This window comes from Salvelinus namaycush, chromosome 21, assembly GCF_016432855.1.
Source record: "Salvelinus namaycush isolate Seneca chromosome 21, SaNama_1.0, whole genome shotgun sequence".
Taxonomy (NCBI): domain Eukaryota; kingdom Metazoa; phylum Chordata; class Actinopteri; order Salmoniformes; family Salmonidae; genus Salvelinus; species Salvelinus namaycush.
In genome coordinates, this window is record NC_052327.1 from 39,296,286 (window position 1) to 39,318,431 (window position 22,146).

The window sequence follows — 22,146 nt, forward strand, 5'->3', positions numbered from 1 at the left end:
TCCTGTGGATGAGCATTATACAATCAATTCAAAACAGAATTAGTTATCTGGCAATGTGAATGCTTCAAACCTCACATATGTTATTCATCAGCTGATGGAATACACAACTGTTCATGTTCATATGTTTCTCATGGCTATCACAGTGAATAGTAAACATATGGTTGTCATTGATCTATGGATTTGGAATATTCTACCCCTCAGGGCCTTGAGATGTGGCCTCTCTGACGCTCACACATTAGAGGTTGATAATCAGGCTTTGTCTCTGTCTCTCTGTCTCTCTCTCGCCATCTCTCTCACTCACTCAAACACACGCAGACACACACACCTGTGTCTATGTCTTTCAGGTTGTTGTGTCTGAGATTGAGTGACCTCAGGCGGCTGGCCTTCACAAAGTCTCTGGCCATCAGACGCCGGAGGGAATTTTGGGACAGGTCCATGTGAACCATGTCCCCTGGGATGTCTGCAGGAACCTCAGTCAGATCTAAAGACAGAGGGGGGGGGGATAACAGAGAGAGTTTATGGGTGATAGTCAGTCTCTGACAGTGGCTCAGTCCTGAGTTAAAACTTGTACTGGTTCAGTTTATTACCAAATGAAATTAAGCTATTGTTTTGTTATTGTTTCAGAGGGACTGTATTCTGTTAATGCGTCTGATTTATTAGGTACACCCATCTAGTACCGGGTTGGACCCGGCTTTGCCTCCAGAACAGCCTGAATTCTTCTGGGCATGGAAACATTAGTCAGTTGGTATCAAGGGACCTAACGTGTACCAGGAAATATTCCCCACAACATTACACCACCGCCACCAGCCTGTACTGTTGACACCAGGCAGAATGGGACCATGGACTACTGCTGCTTACGCCAAATCCTGACTTTATCATCAGCATGACACAATAGGAACAAGGATTCATCGGACTAGGCAATGTTTTTCCACTCCTCAATTGTCCAGTGTTGGTGATCGCTTCTTCTTGTTTTTCGCTGATAGGAGTGGAACCCGGTGTGGTTGTCTGCTGCAATAGTCCATCCGTGACAAGGACTGACGAGTTGTGGGTTCCCGAGATGCCGTTCTGCACACCACTGTTGTACTGCACCGTTATTAGCCTGTTTGTGGCTCGCCTGTTAGTTTGCACGATTCTTGCCATTCTCCTTCAACCTCTCATCAACAAGCTGTTTTCGCCCACAGACCTGCCGCTGACTGGATATTTTTGTTTGTCTCACCATTCTCATTAAACCCTAGACACTGTCGTGCGTGAAAAAGCCCAGGGGGCTAGTTGTTTCTGAGATATTGGAACCGGCGTGCCTGGCACCAACGATCATACCACGCTCAAAGTCCCTTAGGTCACTCGTTTTGCCTACTCTAACATTCAATTGAAACTACCTGAATGCCTTGATGCCTGTCTGCCTGCTTTATATAGCAAGCCATGGCCATGTGACTCACTGTCTGCAGTAGCACACCATTTTCGTGAACGGGGGGTGTATCTAATAAACTGGCCACTGAGTGTATACAGAGTGAGAGTGGGGGAAGAGAGTTGATAGCTCTGTCGAGTGGCGCAGCGGTCTAAGGCACTGCATCTCAGTGCAAGAGGCGTCACTACAGTCCCAGGTTCAAATCCAGGCTGTATAACATCTGGTCCCATAAGGCAGCGCACAATTGGCCCAGCGTTATCCAGGCTTGGCCGGGGTAGGTTGTTATTGTAAATAAGAATTTTGTAAATAATAATTTTATTCTTATAATTTATGTAAATAATAATTTTTTATGAGATAAAAAAAACACTTCTGTCACACAAACTCACATGTACACACACTTACTCGTGTTTTCGTTCTAACCTGCTTGCCGACTAAGTAAATTTATGTAATTATGGTAATCCACATCTGAAGGGAATTTTCAGAGAAACACAAACATGAGGCTGGACAAAAACATGCTCAGAGACATAAACCTTTAATAACCCTCTACAGTCTAAGCCCTGTCTAAGCCGGGGGAGGGGTGGGAGGGGGTTCTACTAAGCAATATGAAATAGTTTTAAGAAGGTTGTACCAAGGATAATTTACAGTACCATTCAAAAGGTTGGATACACCTACTCATACCAGGGTTTTTATTTTTTATTATTTTCTACATTGTAGAATAATAGTGAAGACATCAAAACTAGGAAATAACACAAATAGAATGTGTTAAACAAATCAAAATATATTTTATAATTGAGATTATTCAAAGTAGCCACCCTTTGCCTTGATGACAGCTTTGCACACTCTTGGCATTCTCTCAACCAGCTTAATAAGGTGTGGAATGGTATGCATTTAAATTAACAGGTGTGCCTTGTTAAAAGTTAATTTGTGGAATTTCTTTCCTCCTTAATGTGTTTGAGACAATCAGTTGTGTTGTGACATGGTAGGGGTGGTATACAGAGGATATGTCACACCCTGATCAGTTTCACCTGTCCTTGTTATTGTCTCCACCCCATCCAGGCATCGCTTGTTTTCCCCAGTGTATTTATCCCTGTGTTTCCTGTCTCTCTGGGCCAGTGTATTTATCCCTGTCTCTCTGTGCCAGTTCGTCTTGTATGTTCCAAGTCAACCAGCGTTTTTTCCTGTACTCCTGCCTTTGCTATTCTCTTTTTTCTAGTCCTCCCAGTTTTGACCCTTGCCTGTTCTGGACTCTGTACCCACCTGCCTGACTATTCTGCCTGCCTTGACCACTAGCCTTTCTGCCACTCTGCACCTCCTGGACTCTGATCTGGTTTTGACCTTTTGCCTGTCCACGACCATTCTCTTACCTACTCCTTTTGGATTATTAAACATTGTACGACTCCAACCATCTATTTCCTGTGTCTGCATCTGGGTCTCGCCTTGTGTCATGATAGGATAGCCCTATTTGGTAAAAGACCAAGTCCATATTATGGCAAGAATAGCTTAAATAAGCAAAGATAAGCAACAGTCCAGCATTACTTTAAGACATGAAGGTCAGTCAATCCGGAAAACTTCCAGAACCTTGAATGCAAAACCCATCAAGCGCTATGATGAAACTGGCTCTCATGAGGACTGCCACAGGAAAGGAAGACCCAGAGGATAACTGCAGAGGATAACTTCATTAGTTACCAGCCTCAGAAATTGCAGCCCAAATAAATGCTTTGGAGTTCAAGTAACAGACACATCTCAACATCAACTGTTAAGAGAAGACTGTGAATCAGGCCTTCATGGTCGAATTGCTGCAAAGAAACCACTACTAAAGGACACCAGTAAGAAGAGACTTGCTCGGGCCAAGAAACACGAGCAATGGACATTAGACTGGTGGAAATTTGTCCTTTGGTCTGGAGTCCAAATTTTAGATTTTTGGTTCTAACTGCCATGTCTTTGTGAGATGCGATGTGGGTGAACAGATGATCTCCGCATGTGTATTTCCCACCGTAAAACATGGAGGTGTTATGGTATGGGAGTGCTTTGCTGGTGATACTGTCTGTGATTTATATAGAACTCAAGGCACACTTAACCAGCATGGCTACCACAGCATTCTCCAGCGATACGCCATCTCATCTGGTTTTGGCTTAGTGGGACTATCATTTGTTTTTCAACAGGACAATGACCCAACACACCTCCAGGCTGTGTTAGGGCTATTTTACCAAGAAGGAGAGTGATGTAGTGCTGCATCAGATGACCTGGCCTCCACAATCCCCCAACCTCAACCCAATTGAGATGGTTTGGGATGAGTCGGACCGCAGAGTGAAGGAAAAGCAGCCAAGAAGTGCTCAGCATATGTGGGAACTCCTTCAAGACTGTTGGAAAAGCATTCCAGGTGAAGCTGGTTGAGTGAATGCCAAGAATGTGCAAAGCTGTCATCAAGGCAAAGGGTGGCTACTTGAAGAATCTCCAATATAAAATATATTTTGATTTGTTTAAAATTTGGTTACTACATTATTCCATATGTGTAAATTTCATAGTTTTGATGTCTTCACTATCATTCTACGATGTAGAAAATAGTACAAATAAAGAAAAACCCTTGAGTGAGTAGGTGTTCTTGTCACGTTCGTCATAATGAATGGACCAAGGCGCAGTGTGCGTAGAGTTCCACATATTTTAATAAATCAAAACTCACCAAACAAAACAAACAAACGAACGAACGAAACGTGACGTTCTGGGCTGCTCACAGGCAGCTACTCAAAAACAAGATCCCACAATGCACAAAGGGGAATGGCTGCCTAAATATGATCCCCAATCAGAGACAACGATAAACAGCTGCTTCTGATTGGGAACCATACCAGGCCAACATAGATGATTAAACACCTAGATAACCCACCCTAGTCATTGTCACGCCCCAACCACCATCGAGAATAAACAGCTCTCTATGGTCAGGGCGTGACAGTTCTAAAACTTTTGACTGGTAGTGTAGATAGTTAGGTAAAGATCAGACTACACAGTGCAACCATTTTACTCACATATGTGGCTAAATATTTTGCTGTGCGACCTGGAATTTTAATTGAGGAGCACTCGTAACCGTATCCGTGCCCTCCACGACGGGGCCTTCTCTGGCTTCGAGGGCTTGATAAGTCTGGACCTGCAGCAGAACCGAATCTCAGTGTTGGAGGAGGGTGTGTTCCTGGGCCTGACCCGCCTCGCCACCCTCCTGCTGCAGCACAACCGTCTGGGCACGCTCAGCGAGGAGGCGCTCATCCCCATGCCAGCCCTGCGCTACCTGCGTCTCCATGACAACCCCTGGACTTGCCGCTGCACACTCGACAGTCTGGTTCGCACCCTGCAGGTGCCCAGCAACCATAATCTGGGGAACCACGGCAGGTGGGTGGGACTGGAACATGTCACAGGGTTCAACAAATGTGTCCCATATGACGTCAGTTGGTATTGGTAGAAATTAGTGCACTATACTTCATATGAAGGACAGCGGAGGGTTGCAGGTTGACAGTGTCTGATATGATGGGATTCAGCTGCTTTCCCTGCTGAGAGGGAGAGAGGGCAAGAGAGAGGGGGAAAGATGGAGTAGGGAGAGAGCGAGTGACTGGGAAAGAGAGAAAGTGGACAGAATCTTAACAAATGACGACATCAAAGTAACTGTCCAGTGAAAATCTCACTTTTAAAAGTTCATATTCTGTTAACTTATACACAAATAATGTTGTTGACTCATTCTATACTCGTGTTTGTGGCCAAAGCATACATTTGAGAAAAAAACATAAAAATGCTTCCTATTTCCTTATAGAGGATGACGTCATCCTCCTGAGGAGAATGAGCTGGCCAATCAGCGGTCTACCTGCATCAATATTTTTTATTTTTATTTTTTAAATTTTATCCCATTTTCTCCCCAATTTTCGTGGTATCCAATCGCTAGTAATTACTATCTTGTCTCATCGCTACAACTCCCGTACGGGCTCGGGAGAGACGAAGGTCGAAAGCCATGCGTCCTCCGAAGCACAACCCAACCAAGCCGCACTGCTTCTTAACACAGCGCGCCTCCAACCCGGAAGCCAGCCGCACCAATGTGTCGGAGGAAACACCGTGTACCTGGCCCCCTTGGTTAGCGGGCACTGCGCCCGGCCCGCCACAGGAGTCGCTGGAGCGCAATGAGACAAGGATATCCCTACCGGCCAAACCCTCCCTAACCCGGACGACGCTATGCCAATTGTGCGTCGCCCCACGGACCTCCCGGTCGCGGCCGGCTGCGACAGAGCCTGGGCGCGAACCCAGAGACTCTGGTGGCGCAGTTAGCACTGCGATGCAGTGCCCTAGACCACTGCGCCACCCGGGAGGCTTACTTGCATGAATATTTTTAATGACTGGTACACGCCCACACCATTCTGTTGTTCAAATCAAATTTTATTTGTCACAAACACATGTTTAGAAGGACACATGTTTAGTTGGGATACACCTACACCATTCCAACACAGAAAGCTGCATTTTAACATAGTTTCCTTCCAGAAAATAGTAATTAACTATTTCACTCATATTGTAATTAATTATAGGTCCTATTTCATAGAAATCTAGAACCACTGGAGAGTTACTTTGAAGCATCACAATTATTAAATTGCAATATCTGGAATATTGTTTGATTTACATTCCTGCATTTAGGTTATTTAGGTTACAGTGTGTGACAGTAAATTCAGTTGACAGCATGAAGTCAATGTGTGTGGGAGATAAATAACTCTCACACTGACCTGGTGACTTACGTATACCACAGACCCCTTGCAAGCCAAGTAGTCAAGTCTAGGACCAAAAGGCTCCTTTTATGGCTGCATCCCGCTACCGGGATCGATATGACAACAGCCAGTGAAAGTGCAGGGCGCCAAATTCAAACAACAGAAATCTCATAATTAAAATTCCTCAAACATACATGTGTCTTATATAATTTTAAAGGTAATCTTGTTGTTAATCCCACCAAAGTGTCCGATTTCAAATATGCTTTTCAGCGAAAGCACTACAAACGATTATGTTAGGTCACCACCAAACCACAATAAGCACAGCCATTTTCCAGCGAAAGATAGCTTTCAAAAAAAGCAGAAATAGAGATAAAATTAATCACTAACCTTTGATTATCTTCATCAGATGACACTCATAGGACTTCATGTTACACAATACATGCATGTTTTGTTTGATAAAGTTCATATTTATAACAAAAAAATCTGAGTTTACATTGGCGCGTTACATTCACTAGTTCCAAAAACATCAAGTGATTTTGCATAGCCACATCGTTTCAACAGAAATACTCATCATAAATGTAGATGATAATACAAGTTATACACATGGAATTATAGATATACCTCTCCTTAATGCAACCGCTGCGTCAGATTTCAAAATAACTTTACAGAAAAAGCAAATCATGCAATAATCTGAGACGGAGCTCAGAACAATAGCCAAATTAGCCGCCATGTTGGGGTCAACAGAAACCAGAAAATACATGATAAATGTTTCCTTACCTTTGATGAACTTCATCAGAATGCAGTCCTAGGAATCCCAGGTCCACAATAAATGCTTGATTTGTTCGATAATGTCCGTTATTTATGTCCAATTAGCTACTTTGGTTAGCGCTTTTGGTAAACAATTCCAAAGTCACAAAGCGGAACTTTTGGACATTCTGAGTCACAAAGCGTCCACTATAACGTGACGAAATGTCCAAAAGTTCCGTAACAGTCAGTAGAAACATGTCAAACGATGTACTGAATCTATCTTTAGAATGTTGTTAACATACATCTTGAATAACGTTCCAACCGGAGAATTAGATTGACTTCAGATGAGCGGTGGAACGGAGGTCCTCCTCATGTGAACGCGCATGTGAAAGCATGGTCAGCTCGTGGCAGTGATTACTCATTCCTGTCTCCTTCGGCCCCCCTTCACATTAGAGTCATCAGACAAAGTTCTATTGACTGTTAACATCTAGTGGAAGCCGTAGGAAGTGAAAACTCATCAATATCTCGCTGTAATTTCAATGAGAGCTTGTTTGAAAATCTGCCACCTCAGAAAAAATTCAAACAGGAAGTGGAACTTCTCAGGTTTTTGCCTGCCATATGAGTTCTGTTATACTCACAGACATAATTCAAACAGTTTTAGAAACTTCAGAGTGTTTTCTATCCAATATGAATAATAATATGCATATATTAGCAACTGGGACTGAGGAGCAGGCAGTTTACTATGGGCACCTCTGTGCACCTTTCATCCAAGCTACTCAATACTGCCCCTGCAGCCATAAGAAGTTAACAGCTTCTACCCCCAAGCCATAAGACTGCTGAACAATTAATCAAACGGCCACCGGACTATTACATTGACCCCTCCCTCCTACATTGACCCCTACCTACATGTACAAATTACCTCTAACCTGTACCCCCGCACACTGACTCGGTATCGGCACCCCCTGTATATAGCCTCATTATTGTTATTTTATTGTGTTACTCCTTATTATTTATTACTTGAGTTTATTTGGTAAATATTTTCTTAACTCTTTCTTGAACTGCACTGTTGGTTAAGGGCTTGTAAGTAAGCATTTCACGGTAAGGTCTACACTTGTTGTATTCGGCACATGTGACAAATAAAGTTTGATTTGATTTGAAATACAGTGTTGTACTCTATCATTTATGGGCTTGTTGACTTTGAACCAAGTTCAAAGATGCTTTTCATATAAACGTCCTTAAATATTCCTCACAATCTGCGATTTGTTTGTCGGTGCGTGTTTATCTGCATTTGCACTCGAGTATATGATTTAAAATAAACAACACACATCTGGAAACATCCTAATGTTTCTGCTGATACTTTTCTCTTCTCTGTCTCTCTCTTTGTATCCCTCTCTTTCCCAGGTGAATGCAGAAACCTACAGGAGCTGAACCTGTCAGAGTGTTTCAACATTAAAGTGAGTAATGGCCAGGTCTACTCACGGGTACAAACTACCCTCTTATCTTATCTTCCAGAAGTGAAATAAAACCCAACTGTAGAACAGAAGGAAAAAATTCAGCAAATCTCCCTCATCTTTAGTTGATATGCTTTTCATGAATTCTCTCCATAGCAGTGATGGAATGGCACTGTTCTGAACCTCATCACCACTCATAAAGAGAGAGTTGAAGTCAGATTATGAAATCAGGGCTCGGGTGGAGGGTGGAGTTGCTTCTCGTATATTGTGATTTACAGTTACGATTCATCTCTACTGATTACACAACATTCTTTAAATAACATAAAATGCCTATGGATAATATGAACATTTTCTACATTAAACATTTTGTCAACAAACTTCACTTCAGAAAGTATTCACACCTATTGACTTTTTCCACATTTTGTTGTGTTACAGCCTGAATTTAAAATGTATTAAATTGAGATGTTGTGTCACTGGCCTACACACAATGCCCCATAATTTCAAAGTGTAAATTATGTTTTAAGAAATGTTTACAAATTAATACAAAATATAAAGCTGAAATGTCTTGAGTTAATAAGTATTCAACCCCTTTGTTATGGCAGTGGTGTGTATTCATGGGTACCAAGGGAAGCCAGGCTTCCCCAAATATTTGACCAATAAAAACCAACAATTATATAATCACTTATCTTTCTGTGTTTTCATAATTTTCCATCAATTCGCAAGTGGCTGAATCTCACTGAAGAAATCATCTGAGCGAGGTAAACAGCGCCTCTCTCTCTCAGTATGTGTAGCCCATGTGTCTGATGCTGTCTGGGCTAAAAGAGTATGACATATTGCGGCCGTAGCGTTTGATTGATTGATGCCAGCAAGCATTTGGCTTCCCTTGATAAACAAATGATAAAATGATGAGCCAATCAGCATTGCGCTAAGCTTGACTGTGGGTTGTCCTGGTGCTGCAAAACGGCCCCAAGTGAGGCCAGTTTGGATTTCACATCACATCCTAAGCAAAACATCATTTTCGTTTCTGGTCTGCTTGTGTTGATGTCCTGCAGTAACTAGCTTGCTAAATTGTCCCTTTCCTAAGCCATGGATGGAGATGAGGATTTGGACTTGTGGTTTTTACTTAATTCTCTGGACAGGCCAATGATTATGACAGCAATTCTGATCTAACCATAAATGAATATGGTGTGCCACTGGCCTGAGACGATTGAAGTTCAATATGTAGCCTGGCCCTTTTAGACTCACGTTAATTAGCTAGCTAACTTACCTGGTTCATTGTTGCCCATGCTAGGAAGTTAGGCTATCAAGCATTTTAGCATTTTATAGAACAAACAACACAATTATCTTGGCTTCCTCAGTGATTTTACCCACGCACCGCTACTGTGTTATGGCAAGCCTAAATAAGTTCAGGAGTAGAAATTTGCTTAGCAAATCACAAAATATGTTGCATGGACTACGTTGCATGATTTTTGAATGACTATCTCATCTCTGTACCCCACACATACACTTAGCTGCTATAGACCACCAAGTGCTAACAGTCAGTATCTCGATAAAATGTGTGAAATGCTTGATAATGTATGTGATATCAACAGAGAGGTATATTTTCTGAGTTATTTAAATATTGACTGGCTTTCATCAAGCTCCCCACTCAAGAAAAAGCTTAAATCTGTAATCAGTCAACCTACCAGGGTAGTTACAAACAGCACATGCAATGAAATCCTCACCATGTATTGATCACATCTTTACTAATGTTGCAGAAATTGGCTTTAAAACAATATCCAGATCCATCAGATATAACAAAATATTAGCCACATCTAGGAAAACCAAAGTTCCAAAGGCAGGGCCTAATATAGTGTATAAGAGGTCATACAATAAGTTTTGTATTGATTCCTATGACAACTTGGATGGAAAATTACTGAGGATAATAGCGGACGATATTGCCACTCCTATTTGCCATATCTTCAATCAGAGCCTACTAGAAAGTGTGTGCCCTCGGGCTTGGAGGGAAGCTCAAGCAATTCCGTTACCCAAGAATAATAAAAGGCCCCTTTACTGGCTCAAATAGCCGACCAATCAGCCTGTTACCAACCCTTAGTAAACTTTAGGAAAAAATTGTGTTTGACCAGATAATACTATTTTAGAATAAAAAAATTGACAACAGACTTTCAGCACGCTTACAGGGAAGAACAGTCAACAAGCACAGCACTTACACAAATGACTGATGATTGGCTGAGAGAAATTGATAATAAAAAGATTGTGGGAGCTGTTTTGTTAGACTTCATTGGGGCTTTTGACATTATTGATCGTAGTCTGCTGCTGGAAAAACGTATGTGTTATAGCTTTACACCTCCTGCTATATGGTGAATAAAGAGTTACCTGTCTAATAAAACACAGAGGGTGTTCTTTAATGGAAGCCTGGACCAACATAATCCAGGTAGAATCAGGAATTCTCCAGAGCAGCTGTCTAGGCCCCTTACTTTTTTCAATCTTTACTAATGACATGGTACTGGCCTTGAGTAAAGCCAGTGTGTCTATGTATGCGGATGACTCAACACTTTACACGTCAGCTAATACAGGGAGTGAAATCACTGCAACGCTTAACAAAGAGCTGCAGTTCGTTTCAGAGTGGGTGACAAGGAATAAGTTAGTCCTAAATATTTCAAAAACTAAAAGCATTATCTTAGGGACAAATCATTCACTAAACCTCAACTAAATATTGTAATAAATAATGTGAATCAAATCAAAGTTTATTTGTCACATGCGCCAAATACAACAGGTGTAGACCTTACAGTGAAATGCTTACTTACTAACCAATAGTGCAAAAAATGTATTAGGTGAACAATAGGTAAGTAAAGAAATAAAACAACAGTAAAAAGACAGGCTATATACAGTAGCGACGCTATAAAAGTAGCGAGGCTACATACAGACACCGGTTAGTCAGGCTGGTTGAGGTAGTATGTACATGTAGATATGGGTAAAGTGACTATGCATATATGATGAACAGAGAGTAGCAGTAGCGTAAAAGAGGAGTTGGCGGGTGGTGGGTGGCGGGACACAATACAGATAGCCCGGTTAGCCAATGTGTGGGAGCACTGGTTGGTCGGCCCAATTGAGGTAGTATGTACATGAATGTATAGTTAAAGTGACTATGCATATATGATAAACAGAGAGTAGCAGCAGCGTAAAAAGAGGGGTTGGGGGGGCACATAATGCAAATAATCCGGGTAGCCATTTGATTACCTGTTCAGGAGTCTTATGGCTTTGGGGGTAAAAACTGTTGAGAAGCCTTTTTGTCCTAGACTTGGCACTCCGGTACCGCTTGCCATGCGGTAGTAGAGAGAACAGTCTATGACTGGAGTGGCTGGGGTCTTTGCCAATTTTGAGCACCCCTGGGGAGCTCCAGTGCTGAAAATTTTGCAAGTTGTGACTAACCTGCTTGGATTTTAAATTGTCATGGTCAAAACATGTTGATACAACAGTAGCTAAGATGGGGATAAGTCTTCTATAATAAATAGCTGCTCTGCCTTCTTAACAACACTATCAACAAGGAAGGTCCTACAGGCGCTAGTTTTGTCGCACCTGGACTGCTGTTCAGTTGTGTGGTCAGGTGCCACAGAGAGGGACCTCGGAAAATTACAATTGGCCCAGAACAGGGCAGCATGGCTGGCCTTTAAATGTACACGGAGAGCTAACATTAATAATATGCATGCAAATCTCTCATGACTCAGTGGAGGAGAGATTGACTTCATCACTACTTGTTTTTATAAGAAGTGTTTACATGCTGAATGCACCGAGGTGTCTGTTTAAACTACTGGCACACAGCTCAGACACTCATGCATACCCCACAAGTCATACCACCAGAGGTCTCTTCACAATCCCCAAGTCAACAGACTATGGGAGGCGCACAGTACTACATAGAGCCATGACTACATGGAATTCTACTCCACATCAGACAACTGATGCAAGCAGTAGAATATATATAAAAAATATGATGCAAGCAAAAACATATATATAAAAAATACACCTTATGGAACAGCGGGGACTGTGAAGAGACACACACACACACACACACACACACACACACACACATGCATATGCACACACGCTAGAACATGCACACGTACAGTACGAGTCAAAAGTTTGGACACACCTACTCATTCCAGGATTTTTCTTTATTTTTACTATTTTCTCAATTGTAGAATAATAGTGAAGACATCAAAACTATGAAATAACACATATGGAATCATGTAGTAACCAAAAAAGTGTTAAAGTGTTAAACAAATCCAAATATATCTTCAAAGTAGCCACCCTTTGCCTTGATGACAGTTTTGCACACTCTTGGCATTCTCTCAACCAGCTTCATGAGGTAGTCACCTGGAATGTATTTCAATTAACAGGTGTTGTCACGATCGTTATAATGAGTGGACCAAGATGCAGCGTGGTATGGTTCCATCCTCTTTATTATGAAGTGAAACTCAAAGAAAACAATAAATGCAAACCGAAACGTGAAGCTGCTATAGTGCTCACAGGCAACTATACATAGTCAAGATCCCACAAAGCACAAAGGGGAAATGGCTGCCTAAATATGATCCCCAATCAGAGACAACGACAAACAGCTGCCTCTGATTGGGAACCATACCAGGCCAACATAGAAACATAATCACCTAGATGACCCACCCTAGTCACACCCCGAACTAACCAACATAGAGAATAAAAAGCTCTCTATGGTCAGGGCGTGACAGGTGTGCCTTGTTAAAAGTTAATTTGTGGAATTTATTTCCTTCTTAATACGTTTGAGACAATCAGTTGTGTTGTGACAAGGTAGGGGTGGTATACCGAAGATAGCCCAATTTGGTAAAATACCAAGTCCTTATTGTGGCAAGAACAGCTCAAATAAGCAAAGAGAAATGACAGTCCATCATTACTTTAAGACATGAAGTAGAGTCAATCACGACAATTGCAATAACTTTTTAAGTTTCTTCAAATGCAGTCGCAAAAATCATCAAGCGCTATGATGAAACTGGCTCTCATGAGGACCGCCACAGAAAGGAAGACCCAGAGTTACCTCTGCTGCAGAGCATAAGTTCATTAGAGTTACAAGATTCAGAAATTGCAGCCCAAATAAATGCTTCACAGAGTTCAAGTAACAGATACATCTCAACATCAACTGTTCAGAGGAGACTGCGTTAATCGGGCCTTCATGGTCAAATTGTTGCAAAGAAACCACAGGACACCAATAAGAAGAAGAGACTTGCTTAGGCCAAGAAACACGAGTAATGGGCATTATACCGGTCGAAACCTGTCCTTTGATCTGATGAGTCTAAATCTTAGATTTTTGGTTCCAACCACTGTGTCTTTGTGAGATGCAGAGTAGGTGAACAGATGATCTCCGCATGTGGGGTTCCCACCATGAAGCATGGGGGAGGAGGTGTGATGGTGTGGTGGCGCTTTGCTGGTGACACTGTCAGTGATTTATTTAGAATTCAAGGCACACTTAACCACCATGGCTACCACAGCATTCTGCTGCGATACGCCATCCCATCTGGTTTGCTCTTAGTGGGACTATCATTTGTTTTTCAACAGTACAATGACCCAAAACACTCCTTCAGGTTGTGTAAGGGCTATTTGACCAAGGAGAGTGATTGAGTGCTGCATCAGATGATCTGGCCTTCACAATCACTCGACCTCAACCCAATTGAGATGGTTTGGGATGAATTGGACCACAGAGTGTGAAGGAAAAGCAACCAACAAGTGTTCAGCATATGTGGGAACTCATTCAAGATTGTTGGAAAAGCATTCCAGGTGAAGCTGGTTGAGAGAATGCCAAGAGTATGCAAAGCTGTCATCAAGGCAAAGGGTGGCTACTTTGAGAATCTAAAATATAAAATAGTGAAGAGGCGACTCCGGGATGCTAGCCTTCTAGGCAGGGTTCCTCTGTCCAGTGTCTGTGTTCTTTTGCCCATCTTAATCTTTTATTTTTATTGGCCAGTCTGAGATATGGCTTTTTCTTTGCAACTCTGCCTAGAAGGCCAGCATCCCATAGCCGCCTCTTCCCTGTTGACGTTGAGTCTGGTGTTTTGCAGGTACTATTTAATGAAGCTGCCAATTGAGGACTTGTGAGGCGTCTGTTTCTCAAACTAATGTACTTGTCCTCCTGCTCAATTGTGCACCGGGGCCTCCCACTCCTCTTTCTATTCTGGTTAGAGACAGTTTGCTCTCTTCTGTGAAGGGAGTAGTACACAGCATTGTACGAGATTTTCAGTTTCTTGTCAATTTCTCCCGTGGAATAGCCTTCATTTCTCAGAACAAGAATTGACTGACGAGTTTCAGGAGAAAGTTATTTGTTTTCTGGCCATTTTGAACCTGTAATCGAACCCACAAATGCTTATGTTCCAGATACTCAACTAGTCTAAAGAAGGGCAGTTTTATTGCTTCTTTAGAATTAATTAGAACAACAGTTTTCAGCTGTGCTAACATAATTGCAAAAGGGTTTTCTAATGATCAGTGAGCTTTTAAAATTATAAACTTGAATTAGCTAACACAACGTGCCATTGGAACATAGGAGGGATGGTTGCTGATAATGGACCTCTGTACGGCTATGCAGATATTCCATAAAAAATCTGCAGTTTCCAGCTAAAATAGTCATTTACAACATTAACAATATCTACACTGCATTTCTGATCAATTTGATATTATTTTAATGGTCAAAAAAATTGCTTTTCTTTCAAAAACATGGACATTTCTAAGTGAACCCAAACTTTTGAACTGTAGTGTATGTAAATTAGATATTTATGTATTTCATTTTCAATAAATGTGGGAAAAAAATCTGAAAACGTGTTTTCCCTTTGCATTATGGAGTATTGCGTGTGTATGGGTGAGATAAAAATATATATATATTTAATCAGGCTGTAATACAACAAAATGTGGAATAAGTCAAGGGGTACCAGGCTCATCTAGGTGGTTGCAGCTGTTGGTGATTTTCTTTACATGCCTTTGGCCACAGCTGAGTACCATGAAAAATATATTGTTGTTAGTTTAGTGGTCTTGTTTGTTTTTAGATTTGATTGGATAACACTGTCTATGAGACGTATAAAGAACTCTGAGGGCTCATTTGTAATGTGCTATGAGCTGTTATGCATGCTTATATAGTCATATAATGCTATAATATGTGTGATATGTGATTGGACCAGAGGCACTATAAATGTAAAATACAGAGATGGTTTGAATAAAATGTAACCTTGTGTTGTCCTTCACCAGGATGAGATGGTGTGTATGATTCTAGAAGGCTGCCCCACTCTGCTCTACCTGAACCTGTCCTTCTCATATGTGGCCAACGGGACTCTCAGAGAGCTCTCCAGGTAAACACCCATAGACCACAGCTACTCCAGTGATGGAAAATGTTTCCCATTTCATTAGAACACAAGGTAGAACACGACCGGTATAATGTCCATTGCTCGTGTTTCTTGGCCTAAGCAAGTCTCTTCTTATTATTGGTGTCCTGTGGTTTCTTTGCAACAATTCGACCATGAAGGCCTGATTAACGCAGTCTCCTCTGAACAGCTGATGTTGAGATGTATCTGTTACTTGAACTCTGTGAAGCATTTATTTGGGCTGCAGTTATTATTTCATGTCCCAAACACCTGTTGGGTTAATGTCAGTTGCTGCTTTTACCACCTCTTGTCCGCAAAGCCGTTATAAGGGACTGTTATTGTTCCCTCTGTGCTGAAGTACCCATTGGCCCAAGCAGACAGAGCCTGTACTCTGTCTATCTCTGTCTGTGCCTGTCTGTCTGTCTCTTTCCCTCTCTCTCTCTCTCGCTCTCTTGCTCTCATCTCCTAATCTAAACCATTTGGGTCTCTCTCATCTCCTAATCTAAACCATTTGGGTCTCTCTCTCTCATCTCCTAATCTTAACCATTTGTATCTTTCTCTCTCTCATCTCCTAATCTTAACCATTTGGATCTTTCTCTCTCTCATCTCCTAATCTTAACCATTTGGGTCTTTCTCATCTCCTAATCTTAACCATTTGGGTCTTTCTCTCTCTCATCTCCTAATCTTAACCATTTGGGTCTCTCTCATCTCCTAATCTAAACCATTTTGGTCTTTCTCTCTCTCATTTTCTAATCTAAACCATTTGGGTCTCTCTCTCATCTCCTAATCTAAACCATTTTGGTCTTTCTCTCTCTCATCTCCTAATCTTATCCATTTGGGTCTTTCTCTCTCTCATCTCCTAATCTTAACCATTTGGGTCTTTCTCTCTCTCATCTCCTAATCTTAACCATTTGGGTCTTTCTCTCTCTCATCTCCTAATCTTAACCATTTGGGTCTCTCATCTCCTAATCTTAACCATTTGGGTCTCTCTCTCTCATCTCCTAATCTTAACCATTTGGGTCTTTCTCTCTCTCATCTCCTAATCTAAACCATTTGGGTCTTTCTCTCTCTCATCTCCTAATCTAAACCATTTGGGTCTCTCTCTCATCTCCTAATCTAAACAATTTGGGTCTCTCTCTCTCATCTCCTAATCTAAACCATTTGGGTCTTTCTCTCTCATCTCCTAATCTTAACCATTTGGGTCTTTCTCTCTCATCTCCTAATCTTAACCATTTGGGTCTTTCTCTCTCATCTCCTAATCTAAACCATTTGGGTCTTTCTCTGTCATCTCCTAATCTAAACCATTTGGGTCTCTCATCTCCTAATCTAAACCATTTGGGTCTTTCTCTCTCTCATCTCCTAATCTTATCCATTTGGGTCTCTCTCTCTCTCATCTCCTAATCTTATCCATTTGGGTCTCTCATCTCCTAATCTAAACCATTTGGGTCTTTCTCTCTCTCATCTCCTAATCTTAACCATTTGGGTCTCTCTCTCTCATCTCCTAATCTAAACCATTTGGGTCTCTCATCTCCTAATCTAAACCATTTGGGTCTTTCTCTCTCTCATCTCCTAATCTTAACCATTTGGGTCTCTCTCTCTCTCATCTCCTAATCTTAACCATTTGGGTCTCTCTCTCTCTCATCTCCTAATCTAAACCATTTGGGTCTCTCTCTCTCTCATCTCCTAATCTAAACCATTTGGGTCTCTCTCTCTCTCATCTCCTAATCTTAACCATTTGGGTCTCTCTCTCATCTCCTAATCTTAACCATTTGGGTCTTTCTCTCTCTCTAACTCTCATCTCCTAATCTAAACCATTTGGGTCTCTCTCTCTCTCATCTCCTAATCTAAACCATTTGGGTCTCTCTCTCTCATCTCCTAATCTTAACCATTTGGGTCTCTCTCTCTCTCATCTCCTAATCTTAACCATTTGGGTCTCTCTCTCTGTCATCTCCTAATCTAAACCATTTGGGTCTCTCTCTCTGTCATCTCCTAATCTTATCCATTTGGGTCTCTCTCTCTCTCATCTCCTAATCTTAACCATTTGGGTCTCTCTCTCTCTCATCTCCTAATCTAAACCATTTGGGTCTCTCATCTCCTAATCTAAACCATTTGGGTCTTTCTCTCTCTCATCTCCTAATCTTAACCATTTGGGTCTCTCTCTCTCATCTCCTAATCTAAACCATTTGGGTCTCTCATCTCCTAATCTAAACCATTTGGGTCTTTCTCTCTCTCATCTCCTAATCTTAACCATTTGGGTCTCTCTCTCTCTCATCTCCTAATCTTAACCATTTGGGTCTCTCATCTCCTAATCTAAACCATTTGGGTCTCTCTCTCTCTCATCTCCTAATCTAAACCATTTGGGTCTCTCTCTCTCTCATCTCCTAATCTTAACCATTTGGGTCTCTCTCTCATCTCCTAATCTTAACCATTTGGGTCTTTCTCTCTCTCTAACTCTCATCTCCTAATCTAAACCATTTGGGTCTCTCCCCCTCTCTCTTTCTCTCTCTTCTGAATGGAAAATAGTCACTTAAATCCCAGGTCATAGCTATTACTCATGTCATAATCAGTTAGGATTACCCAATACCCAGTGATGTAGTGGGATGATGTGGCACGACGAAACAGAAATACTGAGAGGAACAGAGAGAGAAATAGAGAAACCAAATGTGTGTGAGTCATGTGCGCATGCAGGACCTTGACCATGTTCCTTTGTATCCAATGAATGTTACACCTGAAAGCAATTCCATAGGCCGCTCTCTCTCTATGGCAGTTCCCTTCTCTCCTCCTCTCTGTCTCTTTGTCCATCCTTCATCTTTTCTGTTCTTGTGGGATTTCTCTTGATTAACAATGTCTAAACTTAGGTTTTGAAAGAAAAGATTCTCCCAATCAAATGCCACAGTCAATTGACAACTCTGCCTACCTCACGTCTCACCAACCCTCTCACCCCCTTTCCTGACATCCTACCTTGGTCGTTCAACTGCTGCAACCCGGCCAGATGTCAAATAATCATTCATATCCTCACTATCCAACCCCCACACCTTCACAAACTGAAGATTGTGAGAAGACTTGAACTAGTGAAATCAGGCCGATAACAGACTGCAGGTGCTCCAGTATGGATATGAGGCTAATACACAGCCAGTTGTTGCCCAGTACTGCTCACATATTGAACCCCCTCTGTCTGTCCAGGAGCTGTCTGAACCTGCAGTTCCTGAGTCTAGCATGCTGCCATAGGTTCACTGATAAAGGCTTACAGTACCTGGCCTCAGGGAAGGGCTGCCACAAGCTCATCCACCTTGACCTCTCTGGCTGCACTCAGGTCAGTTCCTATCTGTTTGTCTCCTCTTCTATCTGCTTCAACTATATCCAGATCAGTTTGTGTGCTCCTCTCTTTTCCAACACGTATGGGTCCTATGTTGCCCGGCTGTACTGAAGTCAATTTGTGTGCTCCTCTCATTTACAAGTCTGTAGGTTGATACTGGGATTTGAGAGAGGTTCTCTCTCTGACTCTAAGAGAGAAGGAGGTGGCTACAGCTAACACACTGGTTTTAGATTGCAACAGTCACCAGAGCCAGCATTGGTCCAACTCCAGCTTGTTGAGTGGTTGTACGAGAGAGAGAGAGAGAGAGAGAGAGAGAGAGAGCAGCCAACTTGCTCTCCAGAGAGCAGCCAACTTGTTTGTTTTAAAATTACAAACTGTACACACTGGCCCTCTCCATCTCTCTCTCACCCACCTACTCTCTAATGTACTCTGTGTGTGGTGTTTTGTCCCAGCAGATCTCAGTGGAAGGTTTCAGGTACATAGCAGCGGGCTGCCCTCAGCTCCAGCAGATAGTCTTCAATGACCTGCCTACTCTGTCAGACAGCTGTGTGCTGGTATGTATGGAGCTACCAGACAACTAATTTAGGCTCTGGACAAAATTATTGCTATCAATAGGGAGTAAGACCATATTTTTAACCTCCATTGGCTACCTGTCATTAATGAGTGAATGGACCTCTGCCTGTCACTTAGTCTGGTTTCTTCCAATAGGAGCTGGCCTCTAAGTGTCACTCTCTGTCTGCCATCTCCCTATGGGACACGCCCCATCTCTCAGACTCCGCCTTCAAAGCCATCGCTGAGGTGGCCAACCTCACCAAGTTCAGTGTTGATGGTGAGTGTGTGTGCGTGTCATGTTCCATGTCTATTTATTAGTGTTCTTTATTTGTCTTGGCAACAATCATTGTGGTGAGTATCGTTGCCATGGTGACGTCTACAGGGGCTCTGATTGGGTGACTGAGTGAGGCGCTAGGCCTCATTTCATGTGATTGGTCTGTGACATCAAACCATGATGTAGCAGCCAGCAGGTCATGTAGTTGGTCAACCCTGAAACTTTTGCTATCCTCTAACTCTTGGTCTTATACAGGGCTGTATCTGGCACAAGTCACTGTTAAGTGATTAGCCAATCATTATAGCTCTTCAGCCAAAGGAGATGGTCAGTTTGTTTCTGAGGATGTGATTAGTCATGTAAGACAAATGGTTCAGGGGCAGTATCAACACACACACTTTGTTTGTTATGGTGTGTGTTATGACAGTTGTCCGTGTGTTTTTGTAGGTAACAGTCGTATGTCAGACATCAGTTGGAGGGCTCTGTGTCGTAGCTCTCCAGGCCTTACGAGACTCCATGCTGCTGACTGCCCTAGAATGACTGACTCCAGCCTAAAGTCTATGGGCACCCTCAAAAACCTGGTCTACCTCAACATCTCACACTGCAGCAGGTGTGTGTGTGTGTGCGTGTGTGTTCTGTCTCTCTACGTTAGATGATATCAGGCTGCGCTACCTGACTTCCCGTGTGTGTTCGTAGGGTGAGTGACATGGGGCTGCGGTACCTGACTGAGGGGCCTTCTGCCTCTAAACTGAGGGAGCTGAATCTGAGCAACTGCAGCCGCATCAACGACTTAGCTATCATGAGGGTGGCTCAAAAGTAAGGTCATATAAAAACTCACACACACGCACACACAGACATGCACGCACACACACGCATATATAACACACAAGTACTGTACACACTGACAGACTGGCATGGTGTGTGTGTGTACAGGTGCAGTAAGCTGAACCACCTGAGTGTGTCTTACTGTGATAACCTGTCTAATTCTGGTCTGGAGTGGCTCAGTAGCTGTTCCTCTCTCCTCTCTCTGGACATCAGTGGCTGCAACATCATGGACCAGGTAATGCCCCCATACGTTGCCGTGTAGGTGTGTCGTATTACAGTTAGCTATCTAAAACACTCCAACAACACAACTTATGTTTTCAGGGGCTGATTGCTCTAGGTGGGAACCCTGGCCTGAAGAAGCTGGTTGCCTCTGAGTGTTTATGGATCACTGACATTGGCATAGAGGTACTGTTTACTTTGTCTTCTGCAGTTTGAACAGTACCTTTTGACTGTCTGTGACACCTCATTGAAAGAGTGTTAAAGGAATTAACTTCTTAAAGTAACCCTCCTCCTCTTCTCTCCTGCTCTCCCTGTGAAAGCAGAAGTTCTGCAGGCAGGCGAGAGGTCTGGAGTATATGGACGTGTCTCACTGTGTAGCTCTATCTGACCAGGCCATCAAGGCTCTGTCCTTCTACTGCAGGACTATAGTCACATTACGCATGCCTGGCTGCCCAAAGGTATTCACACACACACAAACAAACAATATTACCAAAATATCTTGCCTATTGTCTATGCACTTCCTCTATCAGATGACAGACCTGGCGGTACAGTACCTGACAGTAGGGCGTCACTTCCTGAGAGAGCTGGATGTGAGTGGCTGTGTTCTGCTGACCGATCGCACACCACGCTTCCTACAGACAGGCTGCCCACAGCTCAACACCATCAACATGGTCTACTGCAGGGGAATATCCAAGTAAGACACGCATACACACACTTCAACTGAAATGTCCAGAAACTAAAGATGTAACACTGGGAGCACAATCACTGTGTGTGTGTGTGTGTGTGTGTGTGTGTGTGTGTGTGTGTGTGTGTGTGTGAGCGTAGGCAGGCGGCTCTGAGGCTCCAGCCCTGTGTTGAGAAGTGGGAGCACAGTAACGATGATGCCCCCTACTGGTTCGGCTATGACAGTCTTGGCCAGCTGCTACAGCCAATCGGACGACCCGACAAGATCCAGGACACCTGGGAGGAAGAGGAGCCAACACCAAGAAACAACAAAAAGAGGAATTTGATAAAGGCCTGTGGAGAGGACTATGAATACACAGCATGAATACACACACAGTCCATGCAGACAAACAAACAAACGCACAATGACTTAGTTTATACAGTACACACACACCACCTCACAATCTAAGGTAAATCAAATCCCTAACACATACACTGCACCTTACATTAACTCTAGCTCAGATATCAAGCAACAGAAAGGAATGGCCAAAGACGAATAACCAGAAAAATATATATTTTGTATCTGAGAAATAATGCAGT

At 42.6% G+C, this 22,146-nt stretch overlaps 1 protein-coding gene across 1 annotated transcript; it reads left to right on the forward strand.

Moving 5' to 3' along the window:
• Positions 1–1,057: 1,057 nt before the first annotated feature.
• Positions 1,058–21,931, forward strand: LOC120065900 (dynein regulatory complex subunit 6-like). The gene is made up of 14 exons (XM_039016943.1): positions 1,058–1,116; positions 4,472–4,839; positions 8,281–8,360; positions 15,588–15,688; positions 18,884–19,013; positions 19,472–19,570; positions 19,725–19,845; positions 20,287–20,449; positions 20,536–20,655; positions 20,773–20,899; positions 20,986–21,069; positions 21,204–21,341; positions 21,414–21,577; positions 21,709–21,931. Exons 1-14 carry the CDS (start codon positions 1,058–1,060, stop codon positions 21,929–21,931), a joined length of 1,977 nt encoding a protein of 658 aa, XP_038872871.1.
• The last annotated feature ends 215 nt before the right edge of the window (positions 21,932–22,146 follow it).

Coding starts and splice junctions, on each gene's coding strand:
- LOC120065900 (XM_039016943.1), top strand. CDS start 1,058: ATGCCGTTCTGCACACCACTGTTGTACTGCACCGTTATTAGCCTGTTT. Junction 8,361..15,587: donor ATGGCCAGGTCTACTCACGG/GTACAAACTACC, acceptor GTCCTTCACCAG/GATGAGATGGTGTGTATGAT. Junction 15,689..18,883: donor ACTCTCAGAGAGCTCTCCAG/GTAAACACCCAT, acceptor CTGTCTGTCCAG/GAGCTGTCTGAACCTGCAGT.